Source organism: Schistocerca nitens, chromosome 1 (assembly GCF_023898315.1).
Source record: "Schistocerca nitens isolate TAMUIC-IGC-003100 chromosome 1, iqSchNite1.1, whole genome shotgun sequence".
Taxonomy (NCBI): Eukaryota; Metazoa; Arthropoda; class Insecta; order Orthoptera; family Acrididae; genus Schistocerca; species Schistocerca nitens.
The window spans coordinates 733,398,396-733,413,799 of record NC_064614.1 but is presented as its reverse complement, the minus strand read 5'-3'; the positions used below and the strand labels follow the sequence as shown (position 1 = coordinate 733,413,799).

At 38.3% G+C, this 15,404-nt stretch overlaps 1 protein-coding gene across 15 annotated transcripts; it reads left to right on the top strand.

Annotated features, from left to right (window-relative positions):
- The first annotated feature begins 7,716 nt into the window (after positions 1-7,716).
- On the top strand, positions 7,717-14,162 carry LOC126260030 (E3 SUMO-protein ligase ZBED1-like). 15 transcript variants are annotated; one of them, XM_049957307.1, is made up of 10 exons: positions 7,717-8,210; positions 9,135-10,136; positions 10,247-10,915; positions 10,994-11,066; positions 11,239-11,309; positions 11,423-11,493; positions 11,605-11,675; positions 11,796-11,849; positions 11,948-12,018; positions 12,223-14,162. In XM_049957307.1, exons 2-3 carry the CDS (start codon positions 9,285-9,287, stop codon positions 10,898-10,900), a joined length of 1,506 nt encoding a protein of 501 aa, XP_049813264.1. In that variant the 5' UTR covers positions 7,717-8,210; positions 9,135-9,284; the 3' UTR covers positions 10,901-10,915; positions 10,994-11,066; positions 11,239-11,309; positions 11,423-11,493; positions 11,605-11,675; positions 11,796-11,849; positions 11,948-12,018; positions 12,223-14,162. The 15 variants fall into 15 exon arrangements, with proteins under 15 accessions (XP_049813264.1, XP_049813260.1, XP_049813234.1 ...); XM_049957303.1 differs by having other exon boundaries at positions 12,167-14,162; XM_049957277.1 differs by having other exon boundaries at positions 11,796-11,852; positions 12,226-14,162.
- The last annotated feature ends 1,242 nt before the right edge of the window (positions 14,163-15,404 follow it).

The window sequence follows — 15,404 nt, the reverse complement described above, 5'->3', positions numbered from 1 at the left end:
CTGAAAAAGCAACACAATTACGCGACGAGTTTAAAGTAATGACAGCAGAACTTTCGCGCACACTGGATGCAAAAGTAGACGAGAAATTCGAACAACAGAACACTCAGATTGACGAACGTTTTAATCACCACATACAAAACAGTGATACGCGTTTCCGCAAATTTATACAGGATCAAAATAAAGTAGAACGTCAAGTCATGGAAACAATCACTGCACAGAGACAGGAAGACAAACGTAAAATGTTTGCGAAGGCAAAAACATACGTAGACAAAAATATTGCTACAGTATCGGACAAAATTAATACCATCGAACAGTTGAACACAGAATTATGTGATGAGATTTCTGACCTTAAATCAAAAACAGATACACACACAGTAGATTTTCAAACAGTGACCGACAGACTCGAACAATTAGAACTAACACAGGATTGCGATGTCATCAAAGCTGACGTTAAAAAATTGAACGAAACCACATGTAAATTACAAAAACAGATTAATACTTCTGACACTAAAAACGATGATCAGGTAAAAATACTGACTGAAAAATGTGATGAATTGGCCAGTCGTATTGACGTTATTGAAAGTAATAATGACAGCAAATCAGACGATACCTCACCGGTTTCATTTAATCAAATACCTGAATTTCAAAATCTACAACAGACAATCAATGAGATCGATTCATCTAATAACACCTTACGTAGAAAATTGTCATGTTTACAGCAAGAAGTAACAGAGATAAAAAATGTTTCAGGGTTTAACACATCACAGCAGACGCCACTTTGCGAACATTTGTCAGACTCACGCAGCGCGTATAATTTGGGTAATCTACAAAGAGTACGGGACTTAGATTCCGAACAGACACAGACAAATAGATTCTCTTACAATCCTGAACCTGTTCCATCATACAGAGACGATAATTTTGATTACAAACATTTTCTGTCAGTGAGAAAATTTAAAGTGTTTAAAAATGACAGGACACAGATTCACCCACTGGATTTGATACAACAAAAAAACTCTTTAGCTTTGCTTTCCCACCGACTTGGCCCGTAACGCATAAACTTGAATTTATTTGCAGTTTTTTGGAAGGCGAACCGGCAACTCGTATGAGACCGATCGCGAGACAATGCTATTCGGCAGAAGAGTTTCAGAATGCTTTTCTGTCAGTGTATTGGTCGAAGACGACACAGCGCGGAATTAAAGATCAACTAATTAGTTTACCGAATTATGAGAACTCGAATTTTCCCAGTGTCATGCAATTTTTTGAGCACATGGTCCAACAAAACCAGTACTTAAGTGAACCATATAGTGAATCTGCACTCATACAACTATGTATCTCTAAATTACCACGATCATTACGTGTGTCTATTTTAACGGGTCAGCAAAAGGAAAATATTTCAGCATTCAGGGATCTGCTGCAGCTTTCAGAAGTGCAGCAATCAGATTATTCCTTCATAAACAAAAATTTTTCATACAACAACCAAGGCCAACAAACTTACAGTAATTACGATCAACCACGCAATTTCAATAGCAAATCTAATAGACGCTTTAGGAACGACAACCACCAGAACTTTAATAGCAGACAAAATTTTGATTATCAGTATCGACAAAATTATCAGCAGGAAGAACCACATTTTAATAACAATAGACTTTTTCTCCGCAACAGCATCAAAGCCAGCCGGTTAGCATACCTAACCAACAATGCAGTGTGCAAGGTCAGCCAGGCTTTAATGTTTCGCCGCGTGGACGTATAGTCCCTGGTACAACAAATAGTAATGCACGGCAGCAAAGAAACAACTACGTACAGAAAACACAGTATTTCAATTCCTATCGCAATGCACCATATAGAAATGACTATCACGACAGACGTAAAAACAATGAGCATAATTATCAACATACGTTTACTAACAGTCGATTTTTCAGCAGCAAAGTGATCAGCAACAACATATTCTCATGAATGAACCCGACAGTAGATATCATCCAGAACGTAATACGTCTGGAAGAAATAACAGAACAGTTCAAATAGTCGAAATGCCACAGAATCGTCCTGAAAATAATAACACGTCAGATAGAATCTGACTAGATACTGTACAGGTCGCATCTTCCAGTAACACAAGCACTACTTTTGACACGCAGAATGTTGTTCACGAAAATGTTATTACCTTTGACGACATCAGAGACACTCTCTTACAAGAAAGACCAGTTGTTCAAAAAACCATTTCACACCCTGTTATCGAAATTAAAATTGGTTCATCGAAATTCTCAGCAGTAATCGATTCTGGATCACCTATGTCAATTATAAATGAAGAAACTTTCAACGAGTGTAACAAAGAGAATACATATCCTACATTACCATTAGGCAAAACGAAAGTGAAAGGGGGTCAACAGAAAGGTCCGATCTTACTCGTCAGCTTTGACCCGTGACGTAAGCGTGTTGTGGTGTGTGACGTCATTACGGCGCGGAAAACCTAATACATGGTTTGATGTACTCTTGTTTAAAGAACATGTATACGTAATATGAAGCAATTTGATGAACATATTGATCTGTAGCGTAGCCCACTTGAGGTTAGGTTGGGAGTTTTTTTTTTGGAATGCGGCCGCGGCAGCGGCCGCCTATGATTCGAAAATATTGATTTGACACTAATGAAGCCTGTGGGGGGATGGGGGGGCACTGCATACTCCCCCCACCGCATAACGACATATTTAGTTTCTCCCCACCCAAAAACCCCCAATTTCCCACGCTTGTCCCGTTACAGTCATTAGGCTTTTTGTGAAACTTATATATTTCAGTGTTTACAATACGTATTCGATGTTTTTATATCCGCCATATTGGAATTGTTGTTTATGGTCGTTTCCGCGGTATTTGTGACGTCATGGGTCAAAGCCGACGGGTAAGATCGGACGCTTCTGTATTTCCGTGAAAGGAGCAGTATCGAATAAAGGAGTAGATGTGAAATTACAGACGCATTTATCATTTTGTATTGCAGGGGAAATACGGAAGCGTCCGATCTAACCCGTCGGCTTTGACCCATGACGTCACAAATATAGCGGAAACGACAATTCCAATATGGCGGATATAGAAACGTTGCATATGTATCACAAAGACGAAAACACATAGAAAAACAACACACACACAAAGGTTTCACAAGAACAATCTGCTAACATTGATAGCAAACAAAGATAATAATAAACAAGTGGTACTCAAGGCCAGGCAGGGGGGGGCTGCGCCCCCCCTGACCCCCCCCCCCGCCTAAAAAAAACTCCCAACCTAACCTCGTATTCAGGGCTACGCTACAGATCAATGTGTAGGTCAATCAAAAGATAACACAGCACAACACCCTTACGTCACGGGTCAAAGCCGACGCGTGAGATCGGATGTTTCTGTTGACCCATTGCGGGTCATACTTTTCACTCAAATTTTTGGATTGTTCCTTTATTGACAACAGACGTTATTTTAGGTACTAATTTTCTGGTACAACACGACGCAGTTATTGATTTTCAGAATTCCTATTTAATGTTGAAGGATGAAAATGTACAATTGGCTTTAGAATTTCAGCACTCTTTATCTGCGGAAGAACAATCAATTAATCGTACAGAGGTCATTTCCGCATCACGTAACATAGACTGTGATTCCACATTGTTCACAGATACGTACGTACACAAATATAATACTCCAGATGAAGCCGACTATGATGTAATGCAGATGATTTCTGATAAAGTTAAGCAGAGCTGTGCAAATACAGACGACGAACACACGCAACTACACAAAATTCTTTTACAGGAAGCTCCAGTTTTTGACAGCATTCCTGGTACTATGTCCGGTTTTATGTATGAATTTCAAGTCAAACAGCACGACACATTTAAAGCAAAGCATTACCCCATTCCATATATCCACAGAGAACAAGTTAAGAAAGAATTGCAGGATATGCTTGACCAAGGAATTATTGAACCGGCAGTTAGTCCGTACATAAACCCGCTACATATTGTTAAGAAAAAAGATGGCTCACTTCGCCTCGTACTTGATTCACGTCACATCAATGACATAATTATTAATGAAACAGATCGACTACAGACACTAGAGGAACTACTACAGAAATTTCACGGTACTGCTATTTATTCTACATTAGATCTAAAATCGGGATTTTGGCAAATTCAGCTCCATCCGAATTGCAGAAAGTACACAGCATTTCTCTGTTTTGGCGACTGTTATCAATTTTGCGGAAATACAGAAGCGTCCGATCTTACCCGTCGGCTTTGACCCATGACGTCACAAATACCGCGGAAACGACCATAAACAACAATTCCAATATGGCGGATATAAAAACATCGAATACGTATTGTAAACACTGAAATACACAAGTTTCACAAAAAGCCTAATGACTGTAACGGGACAAGCGTTGGAAATTGGGGGTTTTTGGGTGGGGAGAAACTAAATATGTCGTTATGCGGTGGGGGGAGTCTGCAGTGCCCCCCCATCCCCCCACAGGCTTCATTAGTGTCGAATCAATATTTTCGAATCATAGGCGGCCGCTGCCGCGGCCGCATTCCAAAAAAAAAACTCCCAACCTAACCTCAAGTGGGCTACGCTACAGATCAATATGTTCATCAAATTGCTTCATATTACGTATACATGTTCTTTAAACAAGAGTACATCAAACCATGTATTAGGTTTTCCGCGCCGTAATGACGTCACACACCACAACACGCTTACGTCACGGGTCAAAGCCGACGAGTAAGATCGGACCTTTCTGTTGACCCAATTTTGCAAATTACCATTCGGTTTAACTATTTCCTCAGCAGCTTTTATTCGCGGTTTGAATACAATACTTCCGACAGAACTTAAAGACAGAATCACGAGGTACGTAGACGACATTCTTATCGCAGAAGCTAACTGGTCTGAACACAATATGATTCTTGAACGACTGTTACAAACTTTTCATGCACAAGGACTCACAGTTAATCTCAGTAAATCGCACTTTGGTAAAACTTCTATAAAATTTCTTGGACATGTAATTTCAGCAGAAGGCATTGCGCCTGATCCGGAAAAACTTCAAGCTCTACGTGATATTACTGTTCCTACAACGAAGAAGCAACTACGCAGTTTTTTGGGTTTAATTAACTTTTTTCGTAAATTTATTCACCACTCTGCTTTAGACACACCTAGATTATGTCAACTGACAGGTAAAAACACTATTTGGTCCTGGGATAAGCAAGCACATTCTGAATTTATGAACTTGAAACGTGCTTTGTTGAATGCACCACTTTTATCGCACCTAGATCTTACCAGAAATTTTTCCATTGCCACCGACAGTTCTAACACCGCTTTAGGCGTACATATTTTCCAGGAAATTGAAGAAGATGGCTCTACAATAATTAAAAACATCGCATTTGCAAGCCGCATTCTGTCACCTGCTGAACGAAATTATTCCGTTACACAACTGGAAACATTAAGTGTTGTATGGGCTTTTACGAGATTTCGGCACTTTCTTTATGGCAGACATACCATCGTATACACAGACCACAAAGCGATACAATTCTTACTTTCAGCTAAATTCACACACGACAGATTAAGCAGATGGAAGCTATATTTACAGGAATTTAATTTTACAATAGTTCACATTTCCGGCACACAAAATGTTGTAGCAGACGCACTATCTCGTTCTCTCAGAAACAATCAGCAAGACATCGCAACCAACTTCTGCAAAGGAAATTTCAGCGTCATGTACATTCAGCAAGTTGCATTTGAAAATTTTATTTCGTCGTCATTACAGGACATAGCATAAGAGCAAAGTAAAGACAACGTGTGGAAAGAGATTAAACACCTCTGGCAAGATAGGAATAATGTTACGATTAGGAATCATTACACTGTACGCAATGACATTCTGTTTCGCCGCTCTCATCCTTACAGCAACAATTGGTTATTATGCATTCCTGACGAGCTTGTTAACAAATTAATCTGGTATACTCATTTAAGGTACGCACATTACGGAGCCAGAAAATGTTTTCTTATACTGAGACAGAACTGTTATTTTGCCAACATGGAGAAACGTATACGACGAGTTTTAGCGTCATGTAAAATCTGCCAGAAAGCTAAGTCAGACACAACTTCACATATTCCTCCATTACATCCAATTGTACCTGTTAAATTAAGGCCGGTATTACACTATCAAATTTCTTTGTCAAAGATTTGATCAAAGATGTGATCCAATAATCCGTCAAATATATTTGACAAAGATCTTTGACGTAGCGCTACAAGGGGTATTACACTGTCATCAAATTTTTCGTCAAAGTTAAAGATGGCTGACAACAACTTGTTATTAACCGCAGCAGTTCTACGTACTCCAATTGCATTGTGTGCACATGCGGAAAAGAAGTGGGGGGAAAAATGGAACCATACATACGAGGTCGACAGTCTTAAAAGTCCTGGGATTACAACTTGATAATAAATTCAGTTGGGAGGAGCACACCACAGAACTGCAGAAACGCCTTAACAAATCTGTATTTGCAATTCGAGTGTTAGCAGACATAGGCAACATAAAAATGAAAAAGCTTGCATACTTTCATTCCATAATGTCATATGGGATAATATTTTGGGGTAAATCTTCAAGTCAAACAAAAGTTTTCAAGGTCCAAAAGCGTGTAATACGTATTATTTGTGGTGTAAATTCACGGACCTCCTGCAGAAACCTCTTCAAAGAACTGTGTATACTAACTACTGCCTCTCAGTATATTTACTTCTTAATAAAATTTGTCGTAAATAATATATCTCTTTTTCCAACAAACAACTCAGTTTATACATACAATACCAGGAACAAAAATGATCTGCACAAGGACTTAAAAGCACTTACTTTAGTTCAAAAAGGGGTCCACTACTCAGGAACACTCATCTTCAATAATTTGCCAGGAAACATAAAACATTTAGATAGAAATAAAGATCAGTTTATCAGTTTAAAAGGAGCCTGAAAGACTTACTACTGGCCAACTCCTTCTACTCCATTGGCGAAATTTTTAATAGAAACAAATGATGTATTGTATTTATTCATACTATTAGTATTTTTATTTCAGCTTAAAAAAAATCGACATGTTCCACATCCACGAGGATCTCCTCAGCACGGATCTATGGAACGAAAAACTAATCTAATCTGGGTGAAGCCGTGGGTTTTACGACGACACGATAAAAGCATTCAACAAAACTTGTTACGTGAGCTTACAGTGGAAGACGTCAAGTCGTACATCAATTACTTAAGAATGGATGAGCATACATTACTGTATGTGCTCAATGAAGTGTATCCTCATATCACAAAGCACAATTTTCACTTAAGAACTGCTACATCTTCAGAAGACAGGCTCACTAGAGGTGGCAAAAAATAACGTAACTGATAGAAATAACCGGTTACTGAGAAGTAACGGTTACTGCGATAACCGTTCCTCTGATTCTGGCAGTTATTTCAATAACTGTTTAGTGTCAACAGTGCCTCGCGCCATCTGTTGACCGAAGATCGTACTGCGCATTTGGAAGGCGTTCTATAGACCATGGGAATAACTGTGAGACTGCGCGCCATCTGTTGATAAGAACTGTGTACTATTTCGTGGGCCTTCGTTACTTTTAGCATAAACAATTAAATAAAGTTAATGTCCGAGCCGTGGCTGATAGGAGCTGCAGTACAGGCATTAACAAGTACAGTCGATCCCTTGATCCACCGCCTTACGTGTTAATTTAGCTTGGACGGGTAGTACAAGGAGAGTTACTAAGGAATTCGAGCGACTATGGAAATAACTGTCAGAGAACGGTATTCTGCTCTGGCAGTTATCGTTATTGGCTCGCAGTTCTAGTTCTCTGGCAGTTATCGGGCTACCACCACAGGTAACGTGGAAGCTGGTAACGGAATAACTGTGTGTCTAGACGTTCCTGACTCGGTGACTTCAGTTAAAGGTCGTAGATCCCGGTGTTATTTCCAGAGAGGGTAGTAACTGGAGCGAACAAATATTTTCGTACTGCTACGGGCCATCGGGGAGAGGGGATGGCAAATAACTGGAATCTGACAAGCGAAATGTGGTCATATTTCGAAACTCTTGATCGAGAGTTTGCGAAATGTACTTTGTGCGGTAAGAAATTATCGTACAAATCGACGACGACGAATTTAAAGAAACATCTCCAGAAATCACATTTAATTGTGAATTTCTCTTCACAAAGACCTTCGGAGCTAGATTTGGGTGAGTAATGAAATAAATATATTTATTGCAATTACGGTTATTTCAGTGCATGCATAATCATTTATTTTTTTATTTTATTAATTTTTTTAAGATAAGAGCATGCTATACAGTGTGATGCTTTGTGAATTTTTACACACAAGTTTTCATTTGTCGTGATTACTTAAGCTGTCGATACCACCGCACCTGTTTGCCTTGACATTTTCAAACATTAAATTATGTTGCATATGGTGCCGGAATACTTAATTATTTAATTCGAAGTTATTGTTACAGGTGTAATAACGATAGTGCTAATAAAATGCCACTGTGTGGTATATGAACTGTCGTCTCGCAATTATTAGTAACTAATCGGATAGCGGATTGTATCAGTGCTCATTCCTGTGTATCATTTGTTTGTAACCCTGACGATGCGGGGGGGGGGGGGGAGGAATTAGATACTGTTTCATATTTTAAAATTTTGAAAAGGATAATTGTTTTTAATGGAGTCTTCAACTGAATTCCATAAATGTTTTAAATTTTGTGGTGAAACTTAACCCAAAAATTTGACACGTTAATCGTACATGTGACTTTCCACCGTGACAGTGATATTGAATATTTTGAAGTTCAGGGCCCTACTTATACATCAGTATTTGTTTAAAATATGATATGTCAACAACAATTAAGATATTTTTTTAGGGTGGAAATACAGTACCCTCCCTTCCCCCCAATACACATTATTGAAAATGTGTTGGTGTTGCTAGGATTTAAGAAGAAACTTGAAGCTATAGTCATTACTAAAACTGAGTCAATTGTCAACTTGTATGAAGTAAATATTCAAGCTGCAAGTACTATGTAGAATACTGTACGCAAACAATGTAATATATATCAACAAAAATATGGCATCATTTCTATTGTGCTTATGCTGATATGAAACCTATTTTTCTGTAGGTGAAACCCTTCCTGTAGAGGTGATCCTTGGCACCAGTAGTGTGGAAGAGGAGCGAGCTGCTCCAGCCCCCTCAATGCAGCAAGGTGTTCAAAGTTCTATGACATCGTACCTCTCCAAAAGGATCGGAGTGAACCAGAAAAAGAAGATAGATGGGCAACTTCTTCAGCTCTTCACTAAAGACTTCCAACCATTTTCAGTCGTTGAAGATTCGGGGTTTTGTGCGGGCCCTTAATCCTGGTTATGAGTTACCAAGCAGGAAGCATATTTCAGATGTAATGCTGCAAGCAGCATACACAGCAGCAAAGGAGAAAGTGGTAGACAAACTGTCAGCTGCGAAGACAGTTTGTTTGACCACAGATTGCTGGACATCGGCAGCAAATGAAGGTTACATGGCGGTGACAGGGCATTTTGTGTCTGAAGATTTCACCTTGCAATCTGTGTTGTTAGGATGTTCCCAATTCTCTGGTGCACACACTGCTCCGAATCTGTCGGTATCTCTAATAGGCATGACAGATAACTTCAGGCTGACAGACAAAGTTTTGCCGGTTGTGACGGATAATGCACCAAATATTAAAAATGCAGTATCCATTTTAAAGTGGAAACACTTTGGGTGCTATGCACATACACTAAATCTTATTGTTCAGAATGCACTAAAACATTTTGTGTCAATTCAGCAGAAAGTGAAAACTATTGTAGCATTCTTCAAGAGAAGCTGCAAGGCAACAGAAAGACTGCTGACATACCAACAAAATAATGGGGCAGGTCATGTTAAGAAACTGGTGCAGGAGGTGCCAACAAGGTGGAACTCTACTCTGTGTATGTTGGAGCGAATAGTTGAAATTAAAGATGCGGTGAAGACTTCACTTGTACTATGCACAGTTGATTTTGAACAACTGACAGACGAGGAATGGAACATCTGCTCAGAACTCTGCTCTGTGTTGAAGCCATTTGCACAGGTTTCAACACAGCTTAGTGCTGAGTCATATCCTACTGGCAGCCAAGTAAGTTAAGCAGCTTTTTTCTTGCTAAAATGTTAGCTGTGGTATTATGGCATAATCATTTCTGAGATATTGTACTGTTTGTGTTATATTGAACTTATTCCAATTTTCAGGTTATTGTTCTGACAAGGGGATTATTATCAGTGTGTGCAGAACTTTTGAAAAGGCCATTTAACAGTGTGACAAGGACTATCATTGAAGAATTAACAAAAGGCCTGAAGGACCGTTTCCACAATGTAGAGATGAGCAAATCTATAGGAGTAGCCACTCTACTAGATCCACGCTTTAAATCTCTTGTGTTTGAAAGCCGAGTTGCAGCAGATAATGCAAAGAAACAGCTTATTGAACTAGTAGCACAAAAGATGGGTAACAGAAGACTGACAAACACAGGCCAGAGCCATGAAACTGTGTCAACTTCAACCACCACTGATCCCTTGTCAGTATGGGGTGTCTATGATGCAATTATAAAATCAACACAGCCCCAGGGCACTCCTCAGTCAGCTGCTATTGTGGAAGTACAAAGGTACATGGACAGCCCAGTTATTAGTAGAAGTGAGGATCCACTGGCATGGTGGCGTGAAAATCAATATATTTTCCCAAATGTTGCTAAAGTGGTGAGGGAAAAATTCAATATAGTGGCCACTTCTGTGCCGTGCGAAAGAATATTTTCTAAAACTGGTATCATTATAAATGAAAGGCGAACACGGCTGAAGGCGTCCAAAGTTGAAAAACTTATATTTCTAAATATGAACAGCACTAACTCCTGAATTTCCTGTTACAGGGTACGTGTTATTTATTGTATTTAATGAGAGATTACTGGTCCCAAAATATGCTTTTCTTATCTTAGATGTTTGTTTCAGTAGTGGATTCGAGAGGCACACCAACACCAGCAGATGAGTCTCCGTTTAATACTTGGGATATTATAACAGTAAGGTAATTCTAGTTTGGGTACATTTTTGGCAGATTTGATCTCTCCCTTAAAATGGAGATATAACTGTAGGGCATAGCATATATTTGTTATGCTACATTAAAAGAGTACTAGTGGTTTTGTGTTGAAGTGTTTAATGTATATTGTCAGTCAGTAAGTCGGAGCACTTTGTTCCAGTTATAGCTCCAGAAGTCAGTCACCAGCAGCAGATGTCACACATTTATAAAATGGGAAACTTGAAGAATAAGGTACTAGTGGTTTGGATACATGAGTGGGAAATTCAACTTCCACTTAAAATGCAGATACATTTGAAGTGTGTAATGTAGTTTGGCAGTCAGTAACACACAGAACTTTGTTCCAGTTATAGCTCCAGAAGTCAGTCACCAGCAGCAGATGTCACACATTTATAAAATGGGAAACTTGAAGTATAAGGTACTAGTGGTTTGGACACGTGTGGGAAATTCAACTTCCACTTAAAATGCAGATACATTTGAAGTGTGTAATATAGTTTGGCAGTCAGTAACACACAGAACTTTGTTCCAGTTATAGCTCCAGAAAACCGCCACCAGCAGCAGATGTCACACAGTTATAAAACGGGAAACTTGAAGAATAAGGTACTAGTGGTTTGGATACATGTGTGGGAAATTTCACCTTTCACTTAAAATGAAGGTACAGTACAGTCCTTAAGAGTAAACTGGCAAATGGTAACTCAAAGCTCTTTGTTCCTGTTACAGCTCCAGAAGTCAGCAGCAGCACACAGCCATAATGCGAGAAGCTTGAAGAATAATGTGGTAGTGGTTTGAATACATATGACATATTTCACCTTCAGTTTAAAATTGAAGTTTGTTTATATTGGCAGGTGGTAACTCGGAGCTCTTTGTTCCAGTTATGGCTCCGATAGTCTTCCAGCAGCAGCAAATGTTACACAGTCCTATAGAGGCAAACTTGAAGTATGAGGTAATAGTGTTTTGCATAGAATGGCAAACTTGACCTTTCACTTAAAATGGAGGTACATTTGCACTGAGTTTAATGTTATGACACGTGAATGGATTACCAGTGATGTATATGTAAATACTGGAATTTGTAACTTAGAACTTAATTTCAGTATCGGCTTTGAAATTTGGTCACTGGATACAACTATATTATCTTTCATGTTGATAGCAGCAATCATCAGATTGCAATCCAGTTTAGTACCTGTGAGGCATGAGATGTCAAAAATACTTGTGGGTTATTGGTAGCCTGTGTCGAGGCACGTGGCACCTCAAAGTTTGTAAGTACAGTAGCATTTTGTTTTCTGCTTTACTTAAAAATTGTTAGCTGTAGCACCCATTCTGACATTTAATTATTTTGAATTTCAAGTTTCTTAAAATAATACTGACATCAGTTTCATGTGTGTTAACACTAAGCCATATATTATTGTTAATATATGCTATTTTCCTCAGATGTTAACTGAAATTGTTTTATTGTAATGATAACAACACTTCAGCCTTTGTAGACTTGCAGTATATGTTACCTGCTGAGAAATATTTACTGGAAGAAATGGTTTCTTTGAATAGGACCGAAAGGAATACCACTGAAAATGCCAAACGTGAATTGGTGAAACCTCTTGTGCTCAATACTAATTTCATTTGGAAAACACAGAAGTTTTTTGGTGGAACACAACAAATTCTCATAATTTTGCTAGTTTGTATTCTAGAAAGGGTGCCAGAAATGGAAGAGTATAATTTTTATTAAATCGGGCATTAAATGTAAGTAGGTTGGAGTACAGAAAGGGTGCAACTGGCCTTTCCCACTGTAGCCTGATGTGCTCCAACATGCATTTGTACTGATGTGCAGGTGGTTATAACACTAGTATCAAACTGCATGGTACCCACTTACTAATGTGACCTACCCTTGCATGATCTGCTGCAGACAGCAAGATATCCGCTACTGCTCTTACTACCTGTCCAACAGTTGTGGAGGATTTTTTCCCCTTGGTGCTTGCCATGACATGTTTTGCCCTCTGCCCTTAAAATCTCAATTCTTGTTACATTTTTCATCCATTTTCTATCTCCTGATGGACCTGTATTGATTAAAAAGCTAATCTATGTAGAGGTGATTGTAGAACTTTTGCTAGTGGCAGTGTGGAGGGGCTCCACTCTTTAAAAAATGAAATTACATTGTGGGACATGGAATTATTATTAGAGGCTTTCATGGACATTTTGTTTACTGAAAAAGTCAGTCATTATCTGAGGTATTTAAATGTTAACTTCAAATATAAAACTGCATCAAAAGATAAATTTCAGTAAGTCTTTAACAAGTTTCAGTATCTTGCTTCACATGCTGGACCCTCCAACTATAAAAAAGTGTTTTGCAGAGAACAGCTATTCAGATGTTAACATCCCAGAATTTGTGTAAAAGATATCCCTTACATTGTTAGTTTCATTGTGGTCACACTCTACAGTGTAGTTTTATCAGCATACATATAGAAGTTTGAAGAACATATTAAATTAATTGCTAGACATGCCTTAAGTGAATATGTTTACTACTAATGTGAGTCAGCTAAGTAGTTGCTGCAAGTTTTTATGTTGTTTCTAAAGTGTCTTTAGACAAGGATATTTCTGCTGTTTGTTTCCTGCTCTTCTGTTTCAGATAACTTCTCATATATGCAGCAACTGCTGAAGCAGCCTCTGGCAGTTTATTGAAGTTCCGTGAACAAAGTGTTGTGTGGTCTGTTTGTGTAAAGTGATAAAGAAAAATGTTAAAGTGTAATTGCATATATATTTAATCATTATTTTTGCTAGTGGTAAGATCTATTTTCATGTAAATCAGAACATTGTACAATAGGTAACAACCGAATGAGGCAGTGTAGCTATTAACAGCACTGACCTCATATTCGGGAGGATGGGGTTCGCTCTGTCTGGCCATCCTGATTCGGGTTTTCCTGGATCGCTAAGGCAAATGCCGGGATGGTTCCTTCATCAAGGCCACGGCTGACCACCTGTCCCAACCTTAAAGAGATCCTTTAAACATTGTGTGTATTCCCAAATTTTGAATTATTGATGTTTGTTGTATTATGTTGAGATGTTCTTGGATGAAATAAAAAAGTTTATACATTTGTATTTGTGGTCACATGTTAAATTACTGAGAAAATTGCAGTGTGGTTATGGCACCGAATTTGCATTCAGGTGCATTGGGATCCTTCACCTGTTTGAACATCCAGATTTACATTTTATGTGGGTTCCCTAAATTCCTTTAGGCAAATACTTTTGTTGGTTCCACTGAATAGGCCATGGCAGATTACCTGCCATTTCCAATCTGAGTTTCTGCTCAGTCTCTGACATGTTAAATATTTATTCATTCTCTTTATAATGCTGCAATGTTTTAAGTGTTCCATATCATTGTGGAAAAGTCAGAATAAAATTGATCTCACATGTACATACATTTGTGTTGGTTACCATTTTTTGTTTTAACTTATCTTACTTCCTTTTGTTCCCTGTACTCTTTAAGTAATTTGTTGAAAACCCATGAGCTCAAAGACGAGCACTTACTACCATTTTAGGATATATTTTATGTACAAATATGGTAATCTGTCTTTGTTGAGGTGATATTACTGTCTCATGAACATAGGTGTCTTACATAGAACATACAGAAATTAAACAGCTGTGCAGTAATCTTGTAAGAATATATTTTAATTTTGGGGCAGGATAGGAAACTTATCTCAAGTGATACATGTATCACATCTCCTACCTTCTCAAGAAATGTCAATTTGTGGCACTACTGTGAGCACAAATACTTGCTGTCTCATACATAGTATGGAAAGCTATGAAGTGTAGTAGTGTGTATGCAACATGTTAATACTTTCTAGGGATTTTAAACTTACTGAAATGCCTTGAGTATTGGCGGTGATCTAAAAATGGAACATAGTTGAGTGTCTTCTCCAAGTATACACCATCACTAATGCTTGGTAGCATCATGATGAAAAAGTGCCAGTGCTGTATCAGGTCAACTTGAATACAAAGAAACTTAAGTAATTTGGTGAGACTTAGCTTTGTGGCATTAGTGAGAGAAAAATGAGTTTCCTCAATTTGTACACATCCATTGCAAATAGGCTTTTTTTCATTTAATTAGTTTTTGGCCATTGAGTTTGAAGCATTTTATACATAGTTTGGAGCACATCACTTTTATGCAGGAACATTGTCCAGTGTACACTTCAAACACATGTATTGCAATTGAAGCATTTCACGGAGGTATATTTGGCATGAATACAATATGCTTACAATAATCACGTCAGATACTTTGTCAGTGTATTTAAATAAAAGTATAGATTTACTTACATTTGGGCCTATTAGCACTTGTGCATA

Bases quoted from the DNA above. Each gene is read 5' to 3' on its own strand.
- LOC126260030 (XM_049957253.1), top strand. From the start codon at position 9,285: ATGGGCAACTTCTTCAGCTCTTCACTAAAGACTTCCAACCATTTTCAG. The intron at 10,137-10,246 runs GTAAGTTAAGCA...TCCAATTTTCAG, and splicing joins CATATCCTACTGGCAGCCAA to GTTATTGTTCTGACAAGGGG.